General features: G+C 42.5%; 1 protein-coding gene across 4 annotated transcripts in view; it reads left to right on the forward strand.

Annotated features, from left to right (window-relative positions):
- Nucleotides 1–25,247, forward strand: part of LOC134563821 (PH and SEC7 domain-containing protein 3-like) — a 109,982-nt gene that overhangs the window by 60,103 nt on the left and 24,632 nt on the right. For all 4 annotated transcript variants that reach the window (XM_063422132.1, XM_063422134.1, XM_063422135.1 and 1 more), the window contains 3 exons: nt 13,294–13,337; nt 20,969–21,162; nt 23,567–23,637. In XM_063422132.1, the coding sequence (XP_063278202.1) occupies nt 13,294–13,337; nt 20,969–21,162; nt 23,567–23,637 (309 nt within the window). The remainder of the gene's footprint in view (nt 1–13,293; nt 13,338–20,968; nt 21,163–23,566; nt 23,638–25,247) is intronic.

Here is a 25,247-nt window from a genome sequence, read left to right on the forward strand (position 1 = left end):
CCTGTTGCTCAGTTACAGACATAAATCAATCCTGTGTGCATACTAATTTCTAAAATGGTGGGTCTCCTCTAATGTCAAGGCATCGTTTTTCCCCAGAATAACAGTCAGTGTGTACACAGAATACTGGCTGTGTCAGGAGTACAAGATTTTATTGTGACTTGCAGATGAAAATCACGGACACTGATGAAAGCTAAACTGAATCCCCAATCTGAAGATATTTAAGGCTTCAAATGCATGATCTCAGGAGACTCTGTTTGGGAGAGTGTGAGCTGAGAAGTGTTTTCTATACTCAGTTGAAAAAAAGAAGAAAGAACATTCTGTCATCCCTGAAGTTTCAGACTGCTGCAGAAACAGACTTGTTCCATTCCGAAATAAGGTTTCTGTCCTACCTGAGGATCTGCTAACTTCAGCTCAGAGAATGCTAGATGAACTGCTGCAATTAGGCAGCAGTGATGGTGCTGTGGGCAATGGAAGAGAAATATTGCTTTGATTCAGTCTAGCTTGTGTTTAATAATAAAATTGCTTTGTATAATTGACACTGGCCTAGGTCTGTGTGTGATATTTGGGGAGTATAATTATTTCAGATGTGTTGAGGGTGTTTGGGGAGTTCGGCTTATAAATCTGAGAGCAAGAATAATCTGCTAGGCAGGGGGCTGCTAGGATAGAGAGTGATTTGTGGCCATTTACGTAGCACCTGTCAGGACCTGCTGCTTAGCTCATCTGGAGCGGTTTGACTGCAGTGCAAATTTCCTCTAAGAAGAGATTTTCTTTGAAAAGCTTTCCCACAAGCAGTGGATGATTTCACATGGGTTAAGTAGCATAAAACCTTTTTTGCGAAGTGGCAGAAGTAATTTAGAGCATGATTATTGCCAGAGAAAAAGGTTCCTTTCAGTTATCCTCTAGCAATGACAGGTTTGTGTGAAAAAAGGGCACATTTGGGATTTGATCCTAATTTGTGAGGTAGGAATGGGCTTGCTAGATCTGACTGTTGTGGAAATGAAAATGTGTTTTTCTTGTTGGCCAGAAGGGGAGATATCTGTGCCTCAAGTAGGATGGAGGCAGAATCTGTGAGGAATCAGAAGTTTCCCATCCCAGGGACAGTTTGTGTATTAATATTTGGGTAACCTGTTCCCTGTTCCATTGACCATTGTTCTTCAACACGGTCCTCACCTATTACAGTCCATGGGGAGTATATGCACCTTGTAGCATCGTTGTGGGCAACATGAGCAAAGGGTTAATGTTGTCAGAAAGGCTGCTGCATGCTGGGGAGACAGCAGCATCTTTTATGAGCAAAAGTGCACCTAGGACCATCATGTCGCTGTCTAGCCATTTGCCCTGTAAGGGTGTAAATTCCTGACTGCAAGAGACTGGGAAGATGTAGCCAGGGGAAAAGTCCACTCAGTTCATATGCATCTTGCTTACCCCTGGGTGCTGTAGGGTGCATGACATGGGGTGCGCAAACTCTCACTTTGCTTTCACATGGCTTGGCAGACATTGAATGGGACTTAGGTGTGAATGGACATTGAAGCCTCTCCACCCAGCTTTTGGCTGCCTGATGTGTCTCAGCATGGGACATTCACCTCAGCATGCCAGGCGGCACCGCCTCATTGCTGTCTGCGTGCGCAGACTTGCTCCCTGTGTGTCTTGGTGTGAGTAGGATGATAGCCCTCGTGTCCTCCCACAGCCCAACACCACTGCTGCTGTCCTTACCCTGCCTGGTGATAGGGTGGTATGGGGCATCTTGCTGAACCTGGTGTTAGCCTTGCTGCAGTCTTCCAGCTCCTCATGCAACCAAACACACAAACTGTTTGCCTTTTCTCGGTTTTGGGACCATGTCCCCATTGTCCACTTCGCCTTGCTGCTCACACAAGCTGCTCCACCTGTCCAGTGTGTGTCGGCAGCTGTCAGGATCCTGTGCTGAGCCGAGTAGAGCACAGCAATCTCTGTCTCTCACACAGTGGAGCACGTTGCCATGGCAATGCACAGTCTGCTGCACTCTGGGTCTCCAGGAGCTAGAAATGATGGTGCTTTTGCAACACTGAGGTAAACATCTCTCTTTTCGCGTATTTAGCACATCCACCCCTCAGTAAGAGTACTAGTTGCTTTTGGCGTCAGTCTCCCCTTGCCCACTGCATGAAGGCAGATAGCTCCAGGCACAGAGAGCGTGCCAGGCCTCTGGAGCCAGACTCCTGTGGGTTGGAGTGGTGCCTCTGGCAGTAGTAGTGGTCCTCCCATCCCTGGGCTGCATGGGTTTGCCACTCGGGACCTGCATTACTTGTGGGGTCAGCCACTGGAATATGCGGTTTGCTTGTGTTAGGGGTATGGCTGCCGTGTGGGGAGATGAGTGCCTAGCTGCTTGTTCACAACTCTGCCACTGGTTTGCACTGATCACTTTGGGAAAGACATCTCTTTCCTCCTAAGCCCATTTTAGAGTGTGAAAGTGGTCTTACCCTCTTTTCCACCTTGGGAAAGGCACCCCAAGGACTCTGGCTAATAAGCACAAACACTTAGAGTTGTGGAAATTTGCTGATTTGTCACTGTGGGGCTTGCCAGTACTTTGTTATGGTGCTGTGGGTTTTCACTTACTTCTCCAGTGCTTTGAGTATACATCAGTATTTCTCACATCCAGAAGCCTGTAGCTGGCAGGTGATTGAAGACTCTTTTTACAGTGTTCTTTGTTATTGCAGGCAGTAATGAGCATGGCAGGCTGTTGCAGGCAGGGGAGTGTGGCCGCATGAACTGAAAATGAATATCTTGCTTGATCTGCTGGCATTTGTTCCAGCATCTTTCTCTCCACCTCTCTCTCTCGCTGTTGGTGTGTGTATGAAGGGGGAGTTGATGCTGTGGAGGGGAGCAGAACAGAGCAGGGGAGGAGTTTCTATCAGCCTCTTCTTTTTCTTTTTCTTTTTTTTTTCTCCCATCCAGTGACGTGAGCAATGCCTGGAACAATCAGGCTGGCTCCAAACACTGTGCCTGAAGATGCTGGAGAAAACAGCCTAGTGTGCTTTAAGCAAACACTGATTGCTTGAGCCTGGGCTCTCCAGTCGTAACCTTTTCCAGTTCCTCTGCAGGGGATTGGGAAGTTTCATTAGATTTCTTCTTTCCCATCTCATACACTCACTTTCGGAAATGATTGGAGTTAACAGTGTTCAGAGCACCAGCAAAGTCCGGGTGAGAGCCACAGGTTCGGTGAAATACTCCCGAGAAGAATCTCTCTGGCGGCAGTCCCATCGATCAAAATCTATGAAAATCTCCAACTCTTCTGAGTTTTCTACTAAAGAAAGCAAGGTAAATGACTAAATATTAATAGCATTTTGCTTGGTTAGGCATGGGGTTGGTGTTGTGAAAAGGTTATGCTTTGCAGGAGTTCAGAGCTCTGGGTGATCTGCAGTGATCACAGAATTGCTGTCAGGTCATGAAAAAAATCTCTGCATTTGAGGAGAGGACTAAAGGTGAAAGAGCTCTGGTGTAATAAGGATCGGCTTTAGTTGAATGCCCTCTCACTGAGCTTGGTGCAGTAGTAAACAGGGAAAACTTGCTAGTGACAGTGCTAGTTGGAGCTCTACTCTTGGGAAATGTGCCAGAGTTGGCAGATGATGTCCTTGGGAATATCGATTTAATGGGAATTGTTTTCTGTAGAAAAATAATTTTTATTCCTTATCTACAGCTCTGTGGTTTAGCAAATGTGGGTGCAAGGTAAAAATATTGTCTCACTTGCATGCATGATTAAATATTGCTGTCAAGTATATATTAGGAAGGCATTGTTTGTGCATTTATAGCAATACATTAGTGTATTGTAATGGTTGGTAGCACAGGCTATTCCCAGCTGCTACTGCTGTGTGCAGCATCTCCTCACCCAGCCCAGCCCAGTTATTCAGTTCCTAAGCAAACAACCTCCACTCCATGCAGCATCTTTTTTTTCCTCATCTCTCTCTCCCACACAATAACTGAGAGGCACCCTGGAACTCCTGGCAAGTGCTCTAAGAGCTGTCTCCCTCTCAAAGGTGCTCCCTGTCTCCAAAGGCTGGATGAACTTTATGCAGTGACCAAAATGTGCCTCTGATTTCATTCCTATTGCTGGTTGAATCTGACCTTGGGATTAAAAGATACAACCACTTGCAAAGGTGTGCTGAATCAATATTTCAAAGCATCAGCCAAGCGTTTGACTTTGTTGTGGGTTCATGTGCATGCAAAGCAGGCACTTGCATGGGTCTTCCTTAGTGTCCTTTCCCTAAATCTCCTATCTGTTCTGTGAGAAACCTCCTCCGCTGCGGTGAAAAGACCCCAGTGCTGCACAGTAGTTCCTAGCAGATCACTCACTGTTAGCTTACAGGTTGTATAGCATTTTAGAGCCTGAGCTGTGTAACTTAAATCACAGGGTACTGCAACCAGAAATAAATGTAAATATTTTTTTCAGTTCAATTTAATGAGTCTCTGTTTTCAGGACCTTACAAACCATATCTAAGAAATAGTGTATTGCTGAGTTGGGACAGAGAAATAGCATGGCCATCATTTTCAGGCTGTTGCTGATGCAGTATGTGTTTCTCAAACAAATATCAAAGTAAAGGCTGCATGTTGCAGGTGCTCTAGGACCCTGCTCTAGTGAACACTTTCACCCTAAGCATGGGAATAATTGCACAGTATTTGGTGGGAGGATTTATGTGTGAAAACTCTCCTGCGTATGGTAAAAACTCAAGTCTTTTGACATTGGATGAATTAGTTAATCTCTATATCTTCCCTTTCCCAGTCTTTATCCACAGTGTATGCATGGTGTAGCATCCTCAGGGCTGAGACTTTCTCCCAGGAATGGTGTCTAACACAATTAGTTAACTACTGCAGTAACGAAAGCTCTGTGTTCATTCCTCTGTGGAATTCACATTTCTTCCTTCTAAGTGCTGTAGGTTGTAATTTGAGAGGTATCTACTCCTTTTCCTGCCTATCTCAATAAGCTGGGAAGAACACTGCAGTTTTGTTTCAGTTTGTTGTGCTGTTTGTTTATTTCAAACAAAGGTTTTTTGTCTGTAGGGCATCTAAGATATGTAAAAGCTGTGTTATGGAGATCTGAATCCAGATCCCTGCATTCTCTTCAGTGGTGCCTGCCTGGTTGATAAGCAGCTCTGCAAGTGATTGGTCTCGTGATTTTGGACAGTCTTCTGTTCCCTCTTCTGATCTTTGTCTGCCCATTTATTTTGCTAAGACGTCACTGATTTAGAGAACTGATTTAAAATTGAGCTAGGACTCTTTGATACTGTAGTGTTGGTGGAAGAACCTGGAGGTTGTTTATCTGTAGTGTGGCAAAGGAGCTCTTTTTATCAGTGTAACTGTGCATATATGTTCGTGCATCACATCTCAGGAAATATCTTCAGTTCTAGGCTGGGCTTTTCTGGACTCTGATGCCATGTAGATCTCCTCAGTATTAAGTAAGATTTGGTTTGTAAACTTGTCCTCTTCATATTTTTGTGGGTGTGTCTCCCTCTTTGTGTCTGGGCTGCCTTGTATTTTATCTGCTCACCATATAAAGTGATTGCAATGCTCAAGACCTGTTTCTGTGATTGATTCAGCTGACTTTGGACAGGAGATAGATTTAAACCATTTTTGCCTCAGAAACACTCTCCTTTTTTACTTTTCATTATGTGACTCAGCCTATTTTGGTAAGCTAGAGAGTATTATGTATCCTCAGGCTTTAGTTAGTATGAACAAAGCACCAACGTGGTGCTTGCAGATGAGGTCTGCCCGCTGTCAGTGTCAGAGAAGCTAGGCAGCCCAAGTATCTTTCATCTCCTTGACACACATCAGGTAGTGCCTCTTTGTGGACAGGCTTCACCAGGGGGATGCATCCTGAGTGTGTATTATAGGCAGGTACCACAGCTTTAGACCAGCAGGAGAACCTGTGAAAAGGATACTGTGAATTCTGTACCATTGTTCTCTGGAGGGCAGGCTCAAGTCCAGACTGCATGCAAGGTGAGTCAAAGGATCTTAGAATCATCCGTGTGACCCAGCATGCTCAGTAGTCTCTTTTTCTGACAGTCTTCTCTTCTGCAGCCAGGGACTGAATTGCCAAGTACTTGCACCTGTCCTGCCTGCAAATGCACAGGGCCAATAAAACAGTTTGAAATGGGCTGTGTAGAAATAGGCTGTATAGATGCTCCACTATCAAGAAGTACTTCTCTAGCCTTTTCTCTATTTTTCTGTAATAATTCAGTATGCTGCTACTGATGAAAGACTTCAGCAAGTACAGAAAAAAATCTTTTCTAGCAAGCCATGTGTATCAATACAGGGGATACATTTCTTGTGTGGCGTTAATTTCTTGGCTCTCAGGACCCACAGCTAACCATCCTTTTCTGTTTTATGATGATATATCTGGCACAATCCTTCTTTCCTTTTTTTCTTTCTCCCCCTCCCCCTCCAGATTTTTAACAGAGGAGTTTCTCTTCAAAATGTTCTCCTCCATTTGGTGACGCACTTGAAATTCCCTGGATGAAATGATCTCCTTTCCTTCCCCCTAAAACATTCCTATCAACCCTATCTCCTCCTACACCAAAACAACATTCATCGGTTCCATATGCTGCTGAACAGCTCTGTGCTGTTTTATGAATAATGTATGCTGGCTTGTTAGAAGAACGTTTGTTGTACAAACCAGTGGAATTTAAAATTGAGAGCAATATCAGCAGACATGAGATGCCATGCACTAATGCACAGGCTTCTTGGGGTACTATTCTGGCATCCTTGCTGCATCCCCATCAGAATGAGGGAGAATGTGTGAGAAATTGAGGGCGTGTGGGCTTTGAATCTGGCAACGAGCTACAGGCACTCAGTGATCAGAATCCTTATCCTCCCATTGCCAGGTGTTACGGATCCATGCCTGAGGACAGGAGAAAATGTCAAGATCTGGATTTTGAGGGAGGGTGGCAAATAACAGGTGGTGTAGTATAGATCTGTATTCTCTGGCGTGAGGGCCAGCCTTCAACCTAAACAGCAAGCTAGGAATACTATACAGCAACATGTTGCTCCCCATCCAAGCTGGCAGAAGGCAATGGTACAGAGCTACACCCTGGTCCAAAGGATGAGCACATTAACACCTATTAGGATTCCATGCAGAAGTCACTCCATGTAAAATCTAGTATCTGTTGCCTCTGTAACCTGTTTTAATTCTGTAGAGTTCTGCTACTTCAGTTGTTTTTCCTCCCTCCAGTAAAGCACATATGGCAGGAGCCAGAGCTGATGCTGATGGCTGCTCAGCTCCAAAGGGCAAAGCCAATGGACAGATGCTGAGTGACTGGGGGGGGTTGCTGTGACTGCAAAGACTGAGTATGTTGTAGCCCAGACATGTATCTGGGGCTTCCTTGCTGCTTGGAGTCCACCATGCCATAATCAGCTGGAGGTGAAGAAGTGTATCTAGGCAGGGCTGCCTCTGGCAATGATAGCAGGGAAGTGTGCCAAGGGCCTGGGTCAGTGCACACGTGCATCCCTGTCCCGGGGGCATCAAAAGCCACCAAAGCGATCCTCTGCAATGATCAGATGATCATTCCTCCAACATGACTCTAAAAATCAGTGAAGAACTGGGTGCAAGCAAAGACCATGGGAGACCAGAACTGGAAAATACAGTCTGGGTTGTCTGGGCTGTCTCTATGAACTTAGTTTTGGTTTTGCGTATTTACTGCCTCACAGCAGGTGTTTCTGGCTCCTCTTCTATGTGTGGAGCAGATGTAAAAAATGTGTGGTGTATTCCTTTCACTCTTGGCAGGCTTTTCTGCATGGGCTAGTGCAAACAGCAAGTCAGTAGCTTGCTTCAAGAGCCAGCCCTGTGTTGCTCTTTGAGGGGAGGAATAGTGCAATTCTTTGGGATCTCTTCAAGCATCTTGCACCCTGCTGGCCGGGCACTGGGGGCCCTGTTCATACTTGTAACTTAGATGATTTATCACTCTCAGTATCTGGGTAATTTGCTATGTCTTTGTCCCTGCATACACATCTGGTTGTGCCTTCCTTTTGTGCACTGCTTCTGTATGCAGAGGCTGACTCACATCATCACTGGCAGCCAGCAGGTGACAAGAGCAGCCTGTTTAAGTGGGTCCAGCAGTTGGTGCATATGACAAGATTTTGAGGAAGGTGAGAGTCGTGAATGACCCTTTCTCCCTTGGTAGCTTTGTAAAATAAACAGGAGTTTTCAGAAGCATTCTCTCCATAGTTTGGCTTTTCTTTCCAATTGGAATAAAGGTACCAGCTATTGAGAGCTTGAGACTGAAAATCACTGCATTTTGTGGACCTGCTTGCTTACCGAAGGGGAAATGGGAATGGAATTCAACTGTATTTTAGAGTTACAGCCTTCCACTTCAAAAGCAAAATGCTTCTTGCCTAGTTTATGAACAAATACAAACAAATCCCACAAACACATAACAAATCTCACTCTTTTTTTTACTGCAGTCTTCTAGGGGTCAAATTGGAGCTGTGGGAAACAGCATTGGAGTCAAAACAAGGAATGTGCCTTGCTGCTAGGATTTTGCCTACTGTTTTACTTTATGCATCAGTCAATTTCTTTTATTCTGCCTTCAAAATTGCACCTGTTTCTCCAAGGAGCTTACAGCTGTGTGAGGCTTGAGGTGTGGTGGACCTAGAGATCAACACTTGTCAGAAAGGGGAAGGCTGTAAAGCTATAAGGAGCAGGTCTTTGTATTCTGAGTAATAAAAGTCAAAACACTGAAGTCAGACACTGGTGAGTAGTTGGTATCTGGCGGTTTGGATATTGTCTAGAGTAGCCTTGGGTGACAAATGAGGTAGAAAGTCCCTCTACTTTCTGACTGGTATCTGTCCAGCTTGGAAGATGACACCCATGCAATATTCATTCTATCATTCGCTACTGTGGTTCAAATTCCTGTTTTCTGGCTTACATAGCAAATTTGCCAAACACTTCCCAGGCTAGCCCTTCCTAGCAGGTAGGAAGTGGTGGTTGTTGTCAATCTGTAAGACTGCTTTAAATTAGAGCTTTTTTTTTTTTTTTTTTTTTTTTTTTTTTTTTTTTTTTTTTTTTTTCTCTCTTATTTATTTCCCAGAGAGAAAACACGAGTTAATAGAACCTGTCCCTGCAGCTAGCTAAGTAGAATGAGAGTGATGACCATGCCATAATCTCTGATGAGCTTTGTTGCAATTTAGTGAAGCGTTTAAGTGCTTGTCTCCAAGTTTGTTTGATTTAGTCATACTCTGGAGAAATGTCTATTGAAAAGAGCTGCTGTCTGAATCAGGGCCTTGGGGAATAGCCATGAAATAAATCAGAGAGCAGGTGCTGTGCTGTACATGCCTGCTTCTGGTTGCAAAACATGGCATGTGGAAATTTTGCTTCTCTGGAACATATGAGAGCCCAGGTAGACATCAGGAAAATGTTAAAATATAAATTGTTTTGGATAAATGACATAAAGCAGCTCTGAAAGGCTGGTGAGTCCAGCAGCAAGTGCGCAGCCTTGCAGCAGTCTGTCAGAGAGGTAGGTTAGGGGACAGGCATGAGAACTCCTGTGTTTGCGTCCCTGGAATCTGCTTGCTGAAGTGAACATACCTGGTAGACACACAGAACATGCCCTGTATACAGCTGCCCAGGCTGTGCATACTCTTGACAGTTTTCTTTCTGTTTCATAAATAATAGAAACTTTTTGACAGGCTCTGTTTGATGGTATGTGGGGGACACTGTGTCCTTGGTCAGGTGTGTGCCGTATGACTGGGTTGGTGTCTGTTACTCCCTAAAGAAGGAAGACAATGTCTGCCTCACTAGTAAAGGTTGGGACAAACACAGCTCTCTTTTCACAAGGCAAAAGCCTGGGGCATTTGTTATCCCCGCACCAATCTGGACTGCTGCTTTTGTGTGTTCTGCTCTTTGGCTGCAGTGATCCCTAGAGACGTGTTTAGCAGTGAAAATCTCATAAAAACCTGTACAGGGCAGGTGTTAATTTTCAGAGGTTTTGACCCAATTTTGTAGGCATTTGGGCCAGAGAGCAACAAATGTGTTTCCTCAAGCCAGGTTTTTGCTGTTTCTAAAATTCATTCAGGTAAATGAGGAAAAAAGTACTACTTTTGAAAAACTGGGGGGGGCAACTGGAGGAAGTATGCATGCTCTTCACTTTGTATATGGAAGTCATTTTCTGGCTCAAAATGTAAGAGAATATTTTAGTTGTAGCAGGAAGAAAAGAACAAATCAAAGATTAAGACAGAGGCTTAGGGCAAATCATGTAAGAAGTGCCCGGTGACTGCAGGAACCAGTACCAATCAGAATTGATTCGTGTACAAAAATGGAGTTGTGTCTAATTCTGCTGAACTGGCAGGAGAAATAATAACTCTTTCTTTTGCTTTCTTTCTGCAGAATGGTCTTAAAATCTCTTGATGGCTTTCATCTGAAAATTAAGCAAGTGTCTACAAACTGCCAGAAATGCTATCCGTTCACCTTTGGCTGTTTGCCTTTGGTTCAGAGCTCTTATACAACTTCAGAGAAGATGGGTTCTATAGAAATAGTGATATTTCCAGACTTGGAAATATTTCATCATACTTCTCTGAATGGCACAGTGAAGCTCAGTTAGTGGTGTGAACTTCTCTGCTATCTCAGCGTCAGTAGGATGAGGCATGATTACTCCTGGTGTTCATATCTGTTGTATAGCTCTGAGAAACCTACTTTCTTGGAACACTGTGATCAAGAGTTGTTGCCTGTGTAGCATCAGCATGAGGTGAATTATACCACCAAAATGTTTGACCTGCATATTTCCACAGAACTGAATATTAAGGATGTTCAAATAAAACTTCCAGATTCAGAAAGGAGCCAGTGGATGACAGGATTAAGAGTGGGATATGCTCATGATATTGCTCATGTGAATTCATCTGTGGCATATGCACAAGACTAATTTCAATTCTTCAGTTTCCAAATTATTTTTTGGTTTGGGTCAGCATTAAAGCTGTCTAAATGTTACTGTTTCTGTTGAGCATTATCTCACAGCTATTATAGTATGTGATTTTCAGGCTTGTTCATACTTGATGTGCTACTTTTTGCTAATCATGTGCATCAACAGTTCTTCTACACGTTAACATATTTTGAGGCTGTGTAGGAGTTATGTGCCAGAGGGAGTAAATGTAGCTATGTATATAAGGTGAATTACAAATGCAGATTATATGTGTGAGAATCAGGGACATTCCATACCAAATTACTTCATTTAAGTGACCTGTTTGAAGAACTCCATTAGCTTGTAGTTATACCAGGGGTTTAACCGTTGTATACATCAGCTCCTGAAAGGCTGAAATACGACATACTTATCCAACTGATACATGCACTTTCTCAAAAAAAACCAAAAACCCATCCCAGCTGTCTGATACTCACCCAGTTTTAAGTCAGGTTTCAGGCCCTTTTCTTTGCAGGCTTGTATCAAAACCGGAACTATTACCTTTGGTGTCAAATCTATTGGGCATGAATCTATTCTATCTATTTCTATGAATTGAAAGAGAAACGGAGTTAGCGGACAACAGTCCAAGATAGTGATCTTCAAGAACAAAAGTTGCTTAGCATTCATTTTCTGTTTTGCACTTAGAAACTGAATATGTTTATGTGTACATGTGTGATTGGAAAAGCATTCAGGTGTCTGTGAGGCTCAGGGACTTTGGATAGCTATTCTGGCAAATTTTCACAGATTAGCCCATATAGTGCAATCTTAAGTCCCCCTTAAAGTCATTGACAAAAAGGTGTCATTGAGTATCAGGAACAGGACTGAACCTTGAATTTCAAGACCATAGTTTAGTGGCTTTTGCAAACTGTAAGTAAAGTTCCAGTTCATGACCACCTGAGGAGCTAGAATGTACCTAAGTCTATTAGAACCAGTGAGAAGTATCCCAGAGTCCTAAGCCCAGTGGTCTTGAATGATGGAGTGACCATGTCAGTGGACAAGGGAAGGGCTACACATGTCATTTATGTGGATTTCTTTCTGTAAAGCCTTTGACAGAGTTCCTCACAACATGCCTGTCTCTAAATTGCAGAGAGATGGATCTTTATGCATGGACTGTTAGATGGTGGTTGGATGCTCACATCCAGAAGGTAGTGGTCAATGGCTGAATGTCCTGATAGACATCAGTAACAAGTGATGTCCCTCAGGTTCATATGGCGATCAGTGCTGTTTAATGTCTTCATTAATGACATGGATGAAGGGATCAGATGCACTGTCAGCAAATCTGCACATTACACCCAGCAGAAGGATGAGATGGCATCCAGAGCAACCTGGACAAAATAGAAAAATGGGTGCATAGGAATATTGTAAGAGGTTTTACAAGACCAAGTGCAAGGTGCTGCACCTGAGTCAGAGCAGCCTTTCGTATCAGCACAGGGTGGGGATGAACAGATCAAAACCAGCCCTGCCTAGAAGGACTTGGGGGTGCTGGTGGGTGAGAGGCTGGACATGACCCAGCCATGGGCACTCCCAGCCCAGAAAGCCAAACGTGTCCTGGGCTGCATCCAAAGCAGCGTGGGCAGCAGGGGAGGGAGGGGATTCTGCCCCTTTGCTCTGCTCTGGTGAGACCCCACTGGAACCCTGCATCCAGCTCTGGGGTCCCAGCACAGGAAGGACATGGAACTGCTGGAGTGAGTCCAGAACAGGGACTCTAAGGTGATTAGGTGGATGGACCACATTTCCTGTGAAGGCAGGCTGACAGAATTGGGATTGTTCAGCCTGGAGGAGAGAAGGCTTACGGATTACCTAATGTGACCTTCTAGTCCCTGAAGGCAGCCTGCAAGTAGTTTTTACAAGTGCGTATAAGGAAAGAACAAGGGACAGTGGCTTCAAACTGAAATAGAATAGGTTTAGACTATATGTTAGGAAGAAATTCTTTACTGTGAGCATGGTGAGGCACTGGAACAGGTTGTCAGAGAAGCTGTAGATGCGTGTCCCTGGAAGTGTTCGAGGCCAGGTTGGACGGGGCTCTGAGCAACCTGACCTAGTGAAAGGTGTTTCTGCTCATTGCAGGAGTGTTGGAACTAGATGGTCTTAAGGTCCCTTCCATGGCTATCCTGTGCTATAATTCTGTGTTCTTAAAAAGGCACACACCACAAACCCCAAAAAACTTGCCTGAGAAAATTATTGTAATCTCAAAACATGCATACGGTATTTCTTTCTTAGGTGAAATTTCTGCTGAAGATTTTCACGTTGCTGTTAGCAGATATGGAACTTTCTTCATCAGAGACTGCTTGCTTGCTGATAGTAGCTGGGTATCTTTCCTCAGCATATTAATATGCGTGTAGGAGAGGTCAAACAATAATTCCATTTCATTTCTCTCCCTTTACAGGCCCTCTACAATTCAATCAAGAATGAGAAGTTGGAGTGGGCAGTGTAAGTATACTTCTACTGTAGAAATTAGAGGTTTAACAGTAGTACCTGTGTAGTAATTTGTTTATACGTCCTAAGTCACTGTCTGTGTGGGCTCCTGTAGAAGATAGTCAGTGTACATAATGAGTTTGCCTTTTTGCTAATGAATGACCTGGCAATATAGCCACATCTGTTTCTCCAGCAAGAGGAGTTGTTAATGATAGGAGCCAACTGCATTTGTAAGAAAAGAGGACATTTCATTTAGTAGGAAACTTCAGCCTGAAAAGAGAGAAATTAAATCCTCTGTTGTTCTATGACTGCATAAATAAAATAGAAGTTGACGTCTCCCTTTATCTTTCTGTTCATTGTGTCAGAACTGCTGAATAGAAACACACTTCTTGGATTGAGTTTCCTGCTGTTGGTTTATTGTCTTGGTTTGTCTCCTGATTAACTATGGATAACTTGACAACAACCTAATGTGAAAGATGATAAATTGGACAAACTCTGATATCACTCCCTCCTATCCTTGGTTGCTTTTGACAGACTAACACTTGTTAACTATGTAAATGCTGCAGAAAACTATGTAAAATGCTGAAGAAAAAGCTTCAGTTTCTGATTGTGTTAAACTGACATTTCTCTGTGCTTAGGTTTCATGTGGTCTAGTTATGCCAAGAAAGGGTAGAGTGTCTTCTTTTGATTTTGCCACTTGCAGAACAGTGGATTTTGGTATAAAATGGGAAAACTATGTCTTTTATTCCCAGCATACCTGAAACCTCACCTTCTTGGGAACAATGTATGTCTGGAATGCAGCCTCCTGCACTTCCTGTGATAGAAGTTCTAGCAACTGCCGTAGGTCTTGCAGGCCCAGTGGCTTCTGATCTTCACTGTTTTAAGTTCATGATCTGCAAATTTCTTGTCAGGGTGTGCAGCCTCACAAGGGCAGCTGGTTCCAAGTGCAATGCTGTCTCAGTTCAGGAAAGTGTTAGGTGATGTCAGAGTAGTAAAGAAGGTGTGCTATTAATGGGAGTCAGGAAGAAGTGTCATCTCTGATGAGCCTTAAAAGTCGTGGTGGGAGACATTTTCACAGACTGTGTTGTGGACCCGGAACATTCTGTGTGAATCTTACATGTCACACCAAAGCTGTTTGCCAGACACTGTCACAGGTACTTTGGAACCAGCAGAATCCATTGTATGACTTTCTCAATGTCAGAATTTTCCTCCAGCTCTTGCCAAGGGACTGTAGCGTGTCTAATACACTTGGGCAGCCTCCAGGTGGGAACTGGCTCATGATTGGCTCAGCTCCTGTGAACCTCAGTCAAGGTGATTTATGAGATCTTGGTCTGTATAGGTGATAACTGCTTTAGCATAGTCTAGTCCATGTCCTTTTTTTGGGAGAAAATTCCAAACAAGCTGAAAGAGAGATAATTCAGACTGTTTGTTAGATACGGCTTTGGGTGGATATAAAGCTACCTGCTTCCAGGAGAATGCTCAAAGGTGCCAGCTGTCTGTTCCAATCTAACATGTAGCTAGGACTGATGCTACAATTAATTTCCATGATGAGAAACAAAGCTCATTCTGAGCATAGTCAGTACCTTTAGAGCTGAGAGTACTGGCTGGAAGAGGGAGTGTGAAGATGTTTTTCTTCATTTCTGTAGAGATGTGTGGTTGGTATAAAGTAATAACCTCAAGAAGCCCTGGGGCTGCCTGAGCTTGAGGGAGGAGGCACATAACTCTTGCTCTGCTGTTGTGATCTGCAGAGAAAGCTGAATGGGAAGGAGACATCGTCAGTTTTGTTCTAATGGAGCCAAAGAAAATCCTCTCTCCCTTCCAAAGATTATTCCTTTCTTCCCTGATGCACTTGGCAGGGTAAGAAGTGGGAGGTAAGGCAAAGGTATATATAAAGGCATAGGACTGCAAACCCCAGTATAAGCTCTCCTGCAATGCTGGCATTTTGAAGGAATGCCTTTCCTCCAGACAGAAATCCTTTGAGGATCTAAAACACTCATGAGCTAAGCAGAGGTTTAAGAGCTGCTCTGGAAGTACATTATTTAGTGGATTAATGGCTATCAGTAAGTCCATAGGCAGGAAAGGGTGATGGTGAAACATAAGATGGGGAAAGACTGCTATCCAATCCTTATCTCTAGTTGTGAGCTAGGTGTGTTACCATCTTAAGCAGTTTGCAGTACATTTCCAGTAGAATTATAGTTGATCCAAAGCCCACGCAAAGAAAAGGCTACCATTGACTTCAATTTTGTAATCACGAGAAGTGACACCTTAATCAGCAGATGTTCTCCAGAGACTTTCAGTAGGAGTGTTCATTTATCCTTTTTGAACAGGAAAGGATGAGTACAGCTCTGAAGAGAGAATTGCATTACAGCTCTTCTTCTGCAATAGTGCCTGGTTCAAGTTCTCCACAAAGTTAAAAGTGAATCACATACCATAATCTGTAAAATAAAGAGATCTGACCTGGAATTTACACTGAACTGGTGAATGTGAGATCCTGACAGCACACTTCTGCTCCACACCGCAAGTCCCAAAGGTGTGAACTGTTCTTCATGTCTGTTGTGGATGAGCTTAAATTTGAAACAAGGGAAATTTGAAATCAACCTTTAAATGTTTTCTATTAATTTAAACCAAGGCACAGGTTTGCCTGGATAAACTAAAGAAGTGCTGTCATTGGAGGTTTTTGTGAACCAGTTGTTCTGTCTAGGATGGGTTAGGAAGAAAAGATCCAGCTATAGAGGCAGAGATAGATTGCTTGGCCTCCTAACATCCCTTCATTGTCTATAATACTATATTCCAAGGGTTTTAGGTGTTACTCATTCTTTGGCTTTCACACTGATCATTGTCGACTTTAGACCGAAAAAGAAAAAGTCCATTTGATTACAAAGCTGCCAGAACTAAATATGTTTTATTTGCATGATGTCTACATGGAAATATCATGGCCATTATTATTTTCCTTTGTAATACTGTGTCTATTTACTGTTGAAGGTAATAGGAATAAAAAAATCATCATCTTAAAATAGGTGATGTAGAATTAATATATGACCTCCCAAAGCACTACTTATGAAATTGCTAAAGCCAAATGGCTGCATTTGAGCCAGCTGTGTGCCTAAAGCCTCCTCTCTGCAGAACAGTGTAGTTTCCAGGAGAATCACTTGGTTTTTAACTAGCCAATTATACAGTTCTCTATCCAGAGAAGTTTACAGGGACATGGTATATTCTTTTTTTGTTGTTTTTCTGGACTCCACTGAAAAATTTTGTTTTTCAGTGAAAACAAAACCAGTCAGACTGTGATGGTGGGAAAGAGATGCTGCCAAATCAAACTGTGATGCTGAAATCAGGGTAGTTATAAGATGTCCATACTGAAGCTCATCTTTTTCTAAGTCAAGCTGAGAAATCTGTCCCTATTATAATTGACTTATGTCTCCGAAGTTCTAGGATGTTTCCTGTTTGCAACTTCTTGATTGGTTTTAGGGCAAGGTCAGGGGGTACTCAACCTGGTTCTCTTTTTCTCTCATTCCACTGGGAAAGATGCCAAAACTTCTCTCAAGTCAGTTTCCTAATACAGATGCTGTTAGTTCCATGGATGCATGTTACAAATCTATATTTTTTTCAATTGCAATATTTAAATAGATTAACTCAACCTTCTGCTGTGTCATATAAGTTTGCTATTTGAACAAATGCAGGGATGAAGCAGAGTTTTAGAAATGAAGGGCTTGACCACATTGTTCCACATTAGTGAAATCAAAATTTTTTGAGGAAGAGTCTCAAATCAGACTACAGAGTATACAGAAATAATTTTGTTACTGAGAGAATCAGATGGAGCTTTTCTCCGAGAAGACAGAAATGGGTCTTCCTTGTATAGGGTCTTCTTGGGAGAGGCAGAAAATGCTGTTCTTCACCAAAATGGCAACATCTAGATTCTTACACATCTATGTGTTTAAGAATAAGGGGCAAACTCTTTCTAGTTGTCAGTTATCATGTATTTGGGAAGGAAAACTGTTACTGCAAGTGATAGCACAAGCAGATCCTGACTTTGGTGTGCTGATTCTCATGAGTAGTCAGGAGGGCTGGTTACTGCTCTCTCTGCAGGTTCTTTTCCAAAGAAACAGACTTATGGAGGTGGAACTGAAGCCCCTTGTTTTGGGAAGCCTTGCAAAGTTGTAGAGAAACTCTACAGGTGGTAACCTTTTCCTTTCACCAGTACCCTTTAGAGCAGAGACATTGTGGGTCCCATTTCCTATGCATGGAAAGTGGGACTTAATTAAGTTTTGCAGCTATCAGTCCTTTTCAGTCATCAGCGAGGGGTCACCAGAGGAATTGCTTCCAGTCCCAGAGCAGGGAACGATCTTGCTCTGCTGGTTAGGGGTGGAAAATCTTGTAAGACTTCTGCAAGCTTAATTGAACCCTCATGATGATGGTTTGCCTACTGAAAGGTGTTTTGGAACCATGGTGTGGTTTTTTCCCTTAAAGGCACAATGACTGTACTATGTCCTGTATGAAATGGAAAAGAGAGGCAGTGGTCCTGCCCTTCAAAAGGAGCTGAGCTACTCCTGTGTGACACCACATCCATGACTCTGAACATACCCACACGGAGATGGCCACACACTGTCTCATACTCACATCACTGGAGAGCTTCACACTGGGTATGGTACAGCACATGGATGATCTGTGAGAGCAATCTGAGGATGGGCAGGTAGTCACATTCCCCGCAGTTTAGGATTTCAAAGAAAGATCAGTTTTCAGGTGTATGTATCCAGAGGCCCCCTCCAGAATTCTCTGCAGGTCTTTTCTTGCAAAAGTACCCTAATGACTTGTTAGAAGTAAGCTCAAATTGTTAAGTCCCTGATAAACAGTACTCGGGATCAATCTGCTCAGCCAGCTTTGGAAGATATGTAAGGAAAAGTTAATACTTTTTTTGCTGAATTTTGGCATTCTGGACATTGACATACTGAACTTTTTTTGCTACTTTGGCATTCCTCCAAATCATCTTGCTGCCTTCTTATGTTTCACCACTGAAATAACATGGAGTATTTGAGTATATGAGTCTCAGATCCCCTGGTTTTCATTCACTTCTCATTTGCAATGAGTTCTTCTTGCCTCTCTGTCTCCCTTCATTGCCTCTTGCAGACTGACTCGTGCATCTTGCCCTCATGCATATTGTCAGAGCACTCAGCTCTCACAAATGCCTGAAGCTTCAGAGTCTTAAAGATCTCCCATTTTCGTGATAGAAAAAAAGACCAGTTAAAGTTTTGTTCAGTGCTGCCAGCAGTCATGGCAGCAGATGCTATTTTGTCCCTTCCACCATGTCTTTTGAGGAATTCATGTTTTAACATCTGTCCTAGAAGTGCTGAGTTTAAGAGCGCTGCCTCCAGCTCTTAGTGGTGTCCAGGATCCCTCACAGGATTGCTCATCACACCACTGTAGCTGCTTGGTTAAGGGCACTAGTATATTCCCACAGGATAATTGATTAGTATACAGTAATTCACTCCCATAGCTCCAAAGGAGATAGCTTATTCCAAAAAAGGTGTTAAGCCTTTTACTGCAGTTGGTCTCTGCTGACAAGGAAAAATCTGCTGTGTCCTTGGCTGAAATCCCAGAATTCACAAGGCGCTCCTGTGTGACAAATCAGCCTGCATGCTTATGCCCTTTGAAAGATTTTAGTCTAGATTAAGTGCCTCAGACTCATGTTGAGAGAATTTGCTTCTGGAATGGACCTATATCTAAGAAACACATAACACACAGTGGTTCAGATATACCAGCAGCTAGTGACAGTAGTGGAGACAAACAGAATTGTCAGAAATGCCACACTTTTTCAATTGGGAGATGGCTTCAACTAAACTGTACTTGGAGAAGTCCTTATTATTTTGGTCTAATGAAGAATGTTTGTCAAACTTTTTGTGCTGGAGTGGGAAAGCACACATCAGTAGTCTAAAGATACAAGGACTGCTCTTCCTTGAAGGAATCAGGTCTTCAAGTAAAAGTTTCATTCCCCTTAATTAGGAGAAGTTGCAAGACAACATCATGAAGGTATAGTGCACCTCCCTGACTATATTTCTATAGCTTGGGTACATCCTGCTACTACAGAGTTCACTAATACATGCCCATGTTTCTGAATGTCCTTGTTGTCAAACCAGTCTCTTATCCTTTTACCTCCTTAGACTAAGATATTCTATGAAGACCATTTCATAGAATCATAGAATCACTTTGTTTAGAACCATCTAGTTTGGAAAAGACCTCCAAGATCATCAAGTGGAACCTTTGACTGAACATCACTTTTTCAACTAGACCATGGCACAAGTGCCACATCCATTTATTTCTTGAATACTTGCAGGGATGGCTCCACCACCTCCTTTGGAAGTTTGTTCCAATGCTTAACGAGCCTTCAGTGATGAAATTTCTCGTGATGTCCAACCTGAACCTCCCTTGGCACAGCTTCAGGCTATGGGAAAAAAGGCCAATCTCCACCTGGCTACAACCTCCTTTCAGGCAGCAGAGTGATAACATGCCTCCTTTGCAGGTGTTGAGGATAAGATAGATTTTTTGCTGTAGCCTGCAGTTCTTGGAGGACATTTTTTTGAATTGTCATTCCCATAAGCAGTCGTGGTAGTAGTGAATCCCTAGAGGAGCTTCTAGATTGACATATGCTTTGCTAATCCACACGTAATACATGCCTTTGAACATAAACATGTGTTTGGAAGATGTGCTGGAGCTTGCTCTCTCTGCCAGTCATCTGGGTCCAGTAAGATGCAGCAACTTGAGTTCCACTCCCAATGGGATGGCAATATTAGCCATCATTATGCTCAAGTGATTTTTTTTTTTTTAAATCAGATCTCAGGTGTTGCTGTCATGACTTTCCTGTGAGTCTTCATACTCCCTGACACACTTTTCCTAGTCACCTGGAGGGGAATGTATGCAGACTTCAGAGGATGAAGGACTACTCTGTAATCTGGCCTGTTTCTCTGTTTTCTCTGAAAAATGTTGTCCTACTCTTTATTTTCTAGGTTGCCTAGTTCTTTTTAGCCTTTGCCTGTGACAAGCAAAAAGGTATTTATTAGTCAGGCAATGCTTGTGCCTTGCATTGTCATCCCCAAGAGCTATGTGGAATACATTGCCCTAATAAGTAACATTTTGAGCAGCATTTTGTTTCCAAAGTGAAGATAACATAATTCACCTAGTGTAGTTTTTATTTTTAGATCACTAATTTTATGCTAGTCTGCAGAGGAAAATAAAGAAAAAGAGGTAGGGTCTGTGTTTCATATACTAAGTTAAGGGTAAGTCACAGTGATCTGTAGTATTTTAATTCTTTTCATCTACATGTGAACTCATGAGGAAGTTGGGGATTTTTCAGCTGAACCCAGCAGGCAAATATTTCCCATTATAGCACTCAAATACATGGAATTAAAAATAGGCAAAGTTGGAGGACACGGAAACTTGAGCTTTATTGAAAATCTGTGTCCTATGCTGATTAAGTAGGTGAACTGAAGTTTTGCTGTGATCTGTATATATTTTGATATATTTCAAGGTTTCTCCCTAAATACGGTCCCCTGTAAAGAGAGAGGTGTGTTTTGACAAGGAGTGTTCAAAAATTGCTGAAATGGAACTTTGCTGGTCAATCCATCCTTCATGCATGATTTTCATTGCTTTTTAAGGGATGAAGAAGAGAGAAAAAAATCTCACTCAGATGGTACAGATGAAAAGGATAATGGAAACCAGACAAAGGCTGTCAGTCGAATTGGCAATTCAAATAACCCATTTCTGGACATCCCACATGATCCCAATGCTGCTGTGTATAAAACTGGATTTCTGGCTCGGAAAATCCATGCGGATATGGATGGAAAGAAAAGTGAGTAATTTTTCAATTCTAAAGTGTTATTTTCTTGTTATGTCTTCACAATGCCATGTACGAATAAGCCCGTATACTTCTCAAGGCAAATAGTGCTGCTTCATTAGGGGAAATAGCAGCAATAACAGCAACACAACAATTGGATTATCACACTCTCACTGTTAGGCCAGAATTTACAATGCTCAGTCCCATTTGCAGCAGCTCTAATGCATAAGAAGTAATGTGATACAGTAAAGCAATGTGAGTTTTTTTGTGCTAAAAGAAAATTAATAGAGTAATTTACAGAATAGAAAACAATTTCAAGTGAATTACAGTAACAGTTCTGAAGTGATTTGATAATTCTCCTTTTCCTTATGTGACACCAGATTGTTCCAAATCTCCCCTCCTCTCTGGGTCTGTCTTTAAAGAAAGGCTGTTCTTTACCTCTCTTTGGAAGATGCTGTTCCCATTCCTACTTTCCTAGCTTTGAGTCACATATCCAGTGAAGGGCAGCAGCTTTTGGCACCAGCTAGCTTTTTACTATGCAGTTCCTCCCTGCCCCTTTCTTGTAATAATCCTACTGTATCTCTTACTTGAATTATCTTCTTCCCTTCTTGTCCTACTTCTGTTTGTGATGCACTAATTATCAAGGGCCTCTGATACACCTGTGTGTGTTTTGTTGTTTGGATATCTTAATTTGCTGTCTATAGATCTTGGAAAAAGCTGAGGTTAGTCAGAGCATCTGCATTTTTCCCAGTCACTGTTGATGATTGCCTAGTCATGGTTCACACTGTTGGGCTAAATCCTAAAGACAGAGTCTGGTTTCATGATGGGTTTCCAGTCACAGCCAGTCTCTCCTAGCTGGGCTAAGCTCTCTGGTGTTCACATGTTTTGCTAATCTATTTTCAAAGGTGCAATTGGAAGTCAGTATTTTCAGGATGGAAACTGACAGCTGGACAACTGGATCCAACTGAATCCAAACAGGTGTCAAAATCAAGCTGACCTAATTCTTTGTGAGACTGGATAGTCTAAATAGACTCGTCTTTATTAAACATCTTCTTATTCAACCTTAATAAATAATTGTATCTAGTTGGCTTTATTAAATGATTTCTTTAATTATAAATACCAGAATTGCTCATTATTCAGCACTCTGGACACTGGCATTCTGGACATAACTCTTTTATGAATAATATAATTAGGGTCACATTTTCAGAAGTTCCTGTACAATTTAAATGTCTGCCTTTCTCAAAAAAGTTGTGTTCTGGCTTTCCAGGCACAAATAAAACAAAACCTTTTTCTTGTTTGTTTGTTTGTTAGACTTTTATTATTGCATTTCCTAATGGCATTTTTGCAGGGCAGAGCTTAGCTTGTGTGGGATTTCTAGCGAAGTGATGTGCTAGAATGCTCATCTGTATTTTCTCAGGAACCTAGTTCTGAGGGCTAAAGCACTTAGACACTTACAGGAGAAGGACGTAACAGGGGCCAGTGAATGTATGCCAGTTAGAAGTAAGGCCTGTTATGCAAGATGAAAATTATTAACCTCTGGGACAAGGGACTTGTAACCTCTTTGTCTTAGCTTTCTCTCTTCAAATCAGAGTGGGTTGCCTTTCTGAGTGTCTACTTTAGTTGTGTGTGCACTAATTTCAGTATAGCGTTGGTGATACACTATATGAATGCTGGTCAGTGTTGTGTCCTTGGTAGGGAGTGAGCTTAGGTTCAGGCTTCTGGTCTCTGTTGCTGTGATAGTACAGTCTGTGCCTAGTTTCCTCCGTCTGTCGCACCTGAATTTCAGACTGGATCCTCCAGCCTTCATGGTGAATTTACTTCCCTCCCTCCTCACCCCACCCCCCGGCTTGTCTCTAAGAATTTATGCATTAGGTTTGTTGTCTCTGTTATTTTCTTCAACTTCTAACTGACTTTGGCTTTCTTGTGGGGTTGGGTATTTTGTTTGGCAGCCTTCTTGTTTCTCAGTGCCAGCTTGGGGGTGCAGCAACAGTAAAGGTGTAGGATGCTCTGGAGAGACACTGCTTTCTGAGTAGTATCCCCCTGGTTCTGAGCAGTGCCTGCTAGCCTGCTGCGGCATGTAGAAAGACTGTTTCTTTCTGAGAACTACCATGGTGCAGAGCTCAGATGTAGTTGTGTAGGGGCAGTCTGCCTGTCTTCAAGAGCCCAAAGACTGGATCTCTGTGGCCTGCTTTCTGCATTGCTGCTGTTCCTTTCTGATCCAGTCCAGGGCTGTCGTCAGGGTTGTTGTATTACTCTCTCTCACAGCAGGTGTGTGCAGGCACTGTGCTAAGTGGCATTGTCCTTTGAAAAAGGTGGTACGAAGGAGGTTTAACACAGGACTAATGTAGCTCTCCTGTAGCCTAGACGAAGTGTGAAAATGGATCTGAGTTAAATGGATTTTCATTTGTTTTCTTTCCAGCTCCCCGGGGAAAACGAGGCTGGAAAACCTTTTATGCTGTGCTGAAGGGAACAGTCCTGTACTTGCAGAAGGTAGGGGAAATCACTGTCTTTTGAAAACTAATTAAAGAGGGGTAAAGCAGCATGCATCCTCTTCACTCTCTCAGCTCACCTCCAGGCTCCTTTCCCTCTGATGCACAGCATGGCTGATCTCCCTACCGGCACCCTATTGACACACACATTCAGGCATGAGTCCTTCATTGACACCCTCTCCCTTTTCACAATTTCAAGTTCAGTTCCACCGGCCATATCCACGTGTGCACCATGTAAGTTCTGGTGTACGCCACTGCTGTCTCACACGGCTGAAAAAAATAGCCAGCTTCAGCAGCAAAGACAGCATCATCTCTCTGTGTCATGCACTCATTCCTCTAGGCTGTTTTTAACCTTGCATTTCATACGTATTACTTCCCCTCTGTAAGGCTGTCCTCCTTTCCCACCTTTTCATAGAATACTTTTCTGCAGTGCCGGCAAGACCAGCTGCAAAACAATTGAACAACAGCTTGGCTGTGGTAGGAATCTGCAGCTTCTGTTCCTATGTGAAACTGAAGGATAAAAGGATACTTTTTTTCTCACAAGGCAAGAAAAGACTGGTTTCTAACAAAATGTGCTTCCTGACAGCAAGATGTCTAAAAAAAAAGTCAGATAAAACCCTTCAAGCCTTTTGTTGCAATTTAAATATATTACAGTACATTTTTAACTATACTGTTAGAACATAAAATGCAACATATGAGTGAGAACTGTCAAAATCAAATAAATGGCAGCAGCTAAGTAGGTTGTTAAGGCTTTTTGCCCTCCAATGTAGATGAAATATTCATGGAATAGATATGTTGCTTGTCCAGACCGCCCTATATTGCAGAAGTATGCTTCTTTGAAAGCTGTTTTACATCTTCACTCAAAACCTGATAGTTTTGTAAATGTCAGGAATGCAAGTACATACTGCTGTTTCCTCCTCCCCTGCTGTGGCTTTCTGAAGTTGTTGGTTTCATTGGAGGCAACCTGAATAGTCTCTTGAGAAGAAAGAGATCAGATCATTATAGCATGAGGTTTACAAGGTGAATGCTCAGGATGCAGTACCTTTTTGAGGGGGCTGAAATCCTGAAACAGACAAAACAATCTGCAGTCAGGATAGAAGATTTGGGCTGAAAGTTGGATTTGATATGCTTAGAGCTGATGCAAGAGACTAAAACCAAGTCTGCTGAATCTCAAGTCCTTTTACTGGGAGCAGGTACAGATTTTACTAAAATGCCTTCATGCAGGCTTGTACTTGCCCTTTTCTGACTGAAGTGGATTCATCTGCTTCAGTTTCTGAAATAAGTAATCTTCAGTGTTCACCTGAGAAGACTGATGGTTCTCTGAGAAATAAGAAGGCTCCTTTTTTGTACTGCAATAATTAATTTCTTATTTGATATTCAAGGGAAAGAACTGAGAATACTATCTATTTTAACATGTTAATTTAATATTTTTATGAGTATTGCTGGCATATTAGTTCAAAATGCTTTCTGTTTAATAAAATGTAGAGATGCTGATGTAGCATGCAAATTTTCTACAGAATGCTGCCCTACCCCTGTTTCCCTCCATACTTTCAAGAGCAGCGAGTAATTTCACATATGACTGCATCTTTGCAAAATGAAATGCATTGTTGT

This window comes from Prinia subflava, chromosome Z (genome assembly GCF_021018805.1).
Source record: "Prinia subflava isolate CZ2003 ecotype Zambia chromosome Z, Cam_Psub_1.2, whole genome shotgun sequence".
NCBI lineage: Eukaryota > Metazoa > Chordata > Aves > Passeriformes > Cisticolidae > Prinia > Prinia subflava.